Below are 6223 nucleotides of genomic sequence, written 5' to 3' on the forward strand. Positions count from 1 at the left end.
TCTCGAGTGGACTGAACTCTCACCTTCCCAAAGTAGTACCATCCACCCCAGCCATACTTAACGTGACGTCACCACAGCAGTGATGCCAACTGAACTGTCATTTCCCCAAACAGTCCCTCAAAGCAAAGCAAACAAATGTACCGGCACGTTATTAATCCAGTCACGGTGCTGCTTTATAACCAGAAGATGAATAAAAAGTTTCATAAACTCTCCAAAGATGGTATTTGTTTCTCAGAATTCAAGCTGCTCATTTTGTCAGATGAAAAAAATGGAGGTGAACAATGGCTTGCGTTTTTAAAAGCATCCGTTTTATTCCCCTTGTTCCATAAAAAGTGTAAATACAAGCAATTCGTACATCCTGCTGGTGAACTGACATACCGCTCTAGGTCCCCGATCCTGTGATTTCCTCATCCTCTCGGTCATTCTGTTCTGACCACTGGCCGCAGGAGTGGAGTTGGGGCTTAGAAGGGAACGCTATGGCTATTTGCTGTGATAACTAGTTTTATTGCTTGTCCTTTCGTCCACTCCCATTACTCCCGACACAATCAAAGTTTTAAGATTTAAGCCCTTAGACCTGGAGGAGTCACTGTCAGCTCGTTCTGCACAGGCGGTCCCTGGATCTGCTCAGTAGGGCGACTGGTGCAGAAGGAGGTGTGGAGTCCAAGGCCAAAGGTTTAAATAAGGGTGAGACGAGATGAAAATGCTGGTTTGGTCCACGTGAGGGATGACCTCGCACTAGCATCGGGCACCTCGCTCAGCTGTGCGGATGTCCTTGGACTTAGGTCCCAGAAAGGCAATTCTAACTTTAAAGTGGTAGAACCTTTTAGCAATGGGGCAATTGTTTTAAAAGGAAAAAAAGAGATACAGATCCACTTTAGCGATGTGGCAAGTGGAGAACTCAGCCCACAAAGATTTTTATAAAAACTTAAGTGATTGACATGGGTTACTAAGAGCTATCTAGGGAACTGTCAACAGCCAGACCGTAAAACCAGGACTGTCACTTTATAGTTTTTAGTTTTCTGATTGTCCCAAATGTAATTAAACAAGCAAACAAAACAAAACTGGGAGCCAGTAAGATAAATGCAACTCAGTCCTTTGAGCAGGGTGAGAGGGCAGAACTGGTTTAGCTGGGGCTCCCGGAGCTGGAGCGGTGCCGGGCCTGATGACGGCCTGGGGGCAAGATGCCAGGCCCACAGGAAGGAACTCCTCCAGCAGCCAGCAACGGAGAAGGCGTTCCCGCCCTCAGCCTGTGCTATGTCACAGTTGTCTTCCATTTCTAGCAAGCGTCACTAATTTTCCTTTTTAGAGAGTGATTCAGAATCTTATTTTACTGTACATAATTTTAACTCAGTTGAAAAATAGAAGTAGTAACAGAATGCCAACATTGCGATGGTAGTTCTGGAATGTCTGACCTTTGAGATACAGAGGCCAAGACTGTCTCAGCTTTCCACGTGAGCGGTATCCACATTCCTCCGAGGACACAGGCATCAGGAGCCAAGTGATGCCATTACTATTGGATAAGTCTCCGTATTTTACCTAAACAGAGACAGATGACCCTGACCTACTCTCAAGAAGTTTGAGAAAACCCACCTGAGGTTGTCAGCCCCATCCTGTCCAGATTTGAATGGGGTTGGGGACCAATGAAACATATCAGAAATACTTGCTTTTCTTTCCCCCAAACAAGTGTAATGAATGTGAAGGTGTTGATTCTAATTTAGATCCTGGTTACATATTGTTAAGTCTTAAATTCTGCTTCATTAATTGTAACACTGGCAGCTGTTTTGTAGAATATTGCATATTAAACCACAGGCAGCCTGACAACGAATATTGGAGGAAAGAGAATTTTAAATTAGCTTAATAAATCGTTGCCCTTTAAGAATTTGAGCAAAGATTAACCCCTGGGGTGTTTGCAGGAAGACCCTCACCAGTGATCTTCCAGAAGGAACGTTTCATAAGCTAACAGTTTTGAGATGATGGCTCATTTGTGACGTTTTGCTGACATTTTAGATTATGTATACACACCCTATAATGAATAGCACTAACAAAATTTATAAAGCAAAAAATTTACCATTTTTCAAAAACGTGAATTTTGCTGGCAATTAAAACTTATTGATGAGAACATAGCGATTAGCTCCTGCGCTTTGCCCCGACCCCCCCAAAAAATCCCCAAACTCCTACAACCCTAAAACCAATCCAAAATGTGTAATGTAAGAGAAATAGGTTTTCAAGTCCACAACTGAAGAGTTGGTCAAGGCTTTGCAGCTGGAGATTTAAAAAATCCCATCTTCCGAAAATATCTCACGATCAAGGGCACGGAAAGTAAGGTGATGCTGATTCTTACTGGTGCAAACAGCTTGTGGATGGCGTAGGCCACCACGAAGGTGCTTGTGCCTGCAGCCACTTTTGACTGCACCAGCGACTCCTTAAATCCAAGCTTAAGCAGGATGGCAGACATGTCCACGCCACTGGAGGAGAAGGAGGCAAAAAAAAAAAAAAAAAGATTGTGACAGCAAGGAGTTAAGACATCGACTTGGCTCTGAAATTTACAGTATTTTTAAAAATGTGATGCCAGTAGTAGAGGAATAAAAAGTCTTAGAACAGAAAATTCTTATTCACAGAGACCCTTACGTGACAACATAACCCAAATACTCGTTACTGGCAACAAGCTTACCTTGAAACTACCGTGTAGAAGATGCCCAGGGAGACCAATGACATTCCGACGTGCAGTGCCACGCCCACGGCTCCATATTCTTGAAAGACCTTTTTCAGCTGCTGTGACTTGCTTTGCTTTTTCTCCTCTGGACTGCTGACGTCGCTGCCTGTCGCTGCATGGATTTTGCTGGGGTCCTGTGCACAAACCAAAGAAGGGAGACTCTAGGGCAGGTGCAAGACGCCGGTGGTCACCACCAGCTTCCACACCCACGCAGGTCCTACCCTCTGCGCCCCCCAGTGGGAGCTCAGTTACCTGTTTTCTTACTCAGAGAGCTGAGGCTAAAGCCCACTTAGCCACTAAGTACAGTGAAAGGCTGGGTACTGGGTGCGATTGCCAGAATGTTGGCCCCAGGGATGTCCAGGTCTTAGTCCCCAGAACCTGGGACTATGTCACCTTATGTGGCAAAAGGATTTTGCAGGTGTGATTAAGGATCTTGAGATGGGCAGATCATCCTGGACTTCTGAGTGGGTCCCATGTAATCACGGGGTCCTTATAAGTGAAGAGAGGGAGGCCGGAGGGTCAGAGAAGCAGATGTGGGGACAGAAGCACAGTCAAGGGCACAGTCAAAGGCGCGATAGTTGCTAAGCCAGGAGTCAAGGAATGCCGGTGCCTCTAGAACCTGCAAAAGACAGGAAATGGGTTGTCCCCCAGAGCCTCTAGGAGCCAGGCCTGCCTCACACCTTGACTTTGACCCTGTGAGACCCAGTCTAGGTTTCTGACTTCCAGAACTGTAAGATAATAAATAGTGTGTGTGGTTGAAGCCATCGGGTTTGTGGTGCTCTGTTAACAGCGACAGGAGAAACTAGCACCCAGGGTTCTCACACTTGGGGACAATAACGACACTTCGTTGAGCACTTTCTCTGAGCCAGGCAGTGTTCAGATGTGTCTCTCCATCTGCCATCTGCTTTCAGCCTTTTAAAATCTGGAGTAGATACTCTGTTCTTTCCACTTTATTGGGGGGCAGCACAGGCTTAGAGGGGCTGAAGAACTGGCCCAAAGTCACAAGACTAGAACCCAGGTCATCTGAGTCCACAGCCTGAGCACACGGCAACCATGCCAGATGCTACAAAACAAGCGCCACGGGTGCAAAATAAAGCAGAGCGGAAGCTGCGGTGTGTTTCCTTCCAGAATCGAGATTTAGCCCCGGATCCAAGCAGATAGAGGGAGGCTGATTTCCAGGCCACAGATGCACTGGCTGGAGTTGATACAGAATCAGTTCATTGCACGTGGTGTGTTAACTACAGGGTCTGGAATGTTAGAAACAAAAAACCCAACAACACTGGATTAAAGAACAACAACAAAAAGCAAACCTCCTTCCCAATATGGAGAGTGCCGTTTTTATCAAAAGATTTAAGGGCAGGTCTCAGCGCTCTTCTCAGAGGTGGTATCTGGGTCAGCTCTAGTTCCGGCTTTTGCAGAGGCCCAGGAAGGCTTCACTTTTGTGTTTTTATAGCTTGCTGCCACCAGCCACACTTCAGAGGCCAGAGGGAGGACAATGACAGCCCAGAATCCCCGGCAGGCAGGGCCAGGACCCCCAGAACGAAAATGAAATCATGCAGGGCCCACCGCGGGGCTGCACACAGCAGCCGCCTCCAAACTCCACGAGGTGCACCTGGGCCTGGAGGGGACCTCCCAGCCCTGCCCCAACCTGCTCCAGGAGGAAGGCTGAGCACTTAAGTCCTGGGGAGGCCCAGTTGGCTCAGATTCCGTTTTCCCAGAATCATCCTTGACTTTTAATCACACACAACAGCTACTCATTTGCCCCTCCTCCCCAAGAAGTCTGTACAAAACTGAAATTTATTAAAGGTCTTGACCCCCCAATTCAAAGAGCATCTCTTTTGTTCCCAAATTGTAGTTGGAAGTGAGAAAAACAAAATGCGCAGTAGCTGTGGCTTTGGAATTAAGCCTCGGTTTCATTCAAGGCTGCTCACAGACCTGGGGATTACGTGCTAAGGTGACAGGGGTGGGGACAAACAGTATTGCCTTTAGCTTTTGAGCACTTTCAGATTTATGGAAATAAACACTTTAAAAAAAGGTGAGGGCCGGTGAAATCCAGTATGGCGTTATGGGGTCCCAGGGACTGAATGCCAACAGGCGTAAGGCATGACAGCTTTTGAAAGGTTTTAGGAAGACACCAGTGTTCTCAGGACAGGCCCCTTCTACTGAGCCTGGCGCTTTACAGGCATCGTCACAATCCTGTGACGTGGCCACCCTGTCGCCCCCTCTTTGACAGACAGGAGACAGACAGGTTTGGGTGGAAGCGATGAGCTGCTGGCAGCGCCTGGACTGGTTGCCGCGCTTGTCACCACGAGGCCACATGGCTTCTAAAGTCACCAGCAGACTCCCGTGCAGGTCCTGCAAGAGTTGAACACTCCTAAAGGAAGGTACTTCCAGAACTTCAGGGCGCTGGAGGGGAGTGGGAAAACTATACTCGATCTCCTTTTGGTTGGCCAGCACACGTGACCTCTGCTGACTCTAAGCCTTCGCTGGTCCCTGCCGCTCACTGGCCAGAAAGGCTGCTCATCTGATAAACAAGCCCCGCCTAGCTTTTGGCAGCCCAGGAAGGCTGCAGATGGGAGAACTGCCAGACTGCAGGGCCTGATAGGACGAACAATCTACCGTGTGCAGTTCCAAGTGCCAAACAGCATTCTGAGGGGCGCTGGTGACGGTTAAAGCCCCTTTCATTTCCCACCCTTGACACCTGGCCCTATCTCCATTCACCAGTACTGAGTGCAGCTGTGGAGGGCCCTTTTCTTTACAACCCCTGTTTTGGCAAAAGGCCTTTTGACCAAAAAAAGAGAAATAAAAAGGCAGGCAGATTTCTAGCTACAGAATAACTAGCACCTATTGCGAGACAATGGAAGGGACAAAGTTCAAACACAATGGACAATTTCCTGTTAGCCAGTGTCACGGTGAGTTGTTAACTTTCTAGAGTTAGAATCTTACTTGGACAATTTTCTTCCTTTCATCTTGGTATAAGGAAATATCTTTAAGCATTGTGAGCTGTGCATTTTTCTTCCTGACCCTAGAGAAGACTAAAGCTAAAATAATTTACGAGGCGGTGACTTGCAAGGAATGGAAACTTTTCAGACATTCATTTCTTCGCAGACAGATGAGGAGAGTCAGACGGAGCAGTGACGGATTTTGATTAAGACCACAGAATTAGTGAGTAAAGAATGCAAGGATCTGAGACCACACTCATACCACTGTACACACATATCACACACACACATACACACTCACACTCACACACACACTTGCCAGGGCCTGGACTGGGGACAAGGTTGATGTGGCTTCTGGGACAGACAAGCAAGTAAGATTATTCCAGATGATGAATGCGGAGACCTGCACCCATGGGGCTGAGGGGATAGTGGAGGCATCTAAGGCATCAGTGGTGGCTCCGGAAGGCTCCCTGGAGGAAGGGACAGCTGGGCTGAACCATGAAGAATCACAGGAGGCAGCCAGGTGTGTGTGTGGAGCGCCGGATCCCTGAGCATCCCTGAGCATCCC

General features: G+C 47.7%; 1 protein-coding gene across 1 annotated transcript; it reads right to left on the bottom strand.

The window, feature by feature from the left end:
* Positions 1 to 286: 286 nt before the first annotated feature.
* On the bottom strand, positions 287 to 4899 carry FAM210B (family with sequence similarity 210 member B). Its single transcript, XM_023536615.1, has 3 exons — positions 4894 to 4899; positions 2672 to 2847; positions 287 to 2465 (listed from the first exon to the last, which is right to left on the bottom strand). Exons 1-3 carry the CDS (start codon positions 4897 to 4899, stop codon positions 2249 to 2251), a joined length of 399 nt encoding a protein of 132 aa, XP_023392383.1. The 3' UTR covers positions 287 to 2248.
* Between the last annotated feature and the right edge of the window lie 1324 nt (positions 4900 to 6223).

The sequence above is a fragment of the Pteropus vampyrus genome, unplaced genomic scaffold, assembly GCF_000151845.1.
Source record: "Pteropus vampyrus isolate Shadow unplaced genomic scaffold, Pvam_2.0 Scaffold162, whole genome shotgun sequence".
NCBI classification, from domain to species: Eukaryota; Metazoa; Chordata; class Mammalia; order Chiroptera; family Pteropodidae; genus Pteropus; species Pteropus vampyrus.

Coding starts and splice junctions, on each gene's coding strand:
- FAM210B (XM_023536615.1), bottom strand. Junction 2,466..2,671: donor TTCTACACGGTAGTTTCAAG/GTAAGCTTGTTG, acceptor CTTCTCCTCCAG/TGGCGTGGACATGTCTGCCA.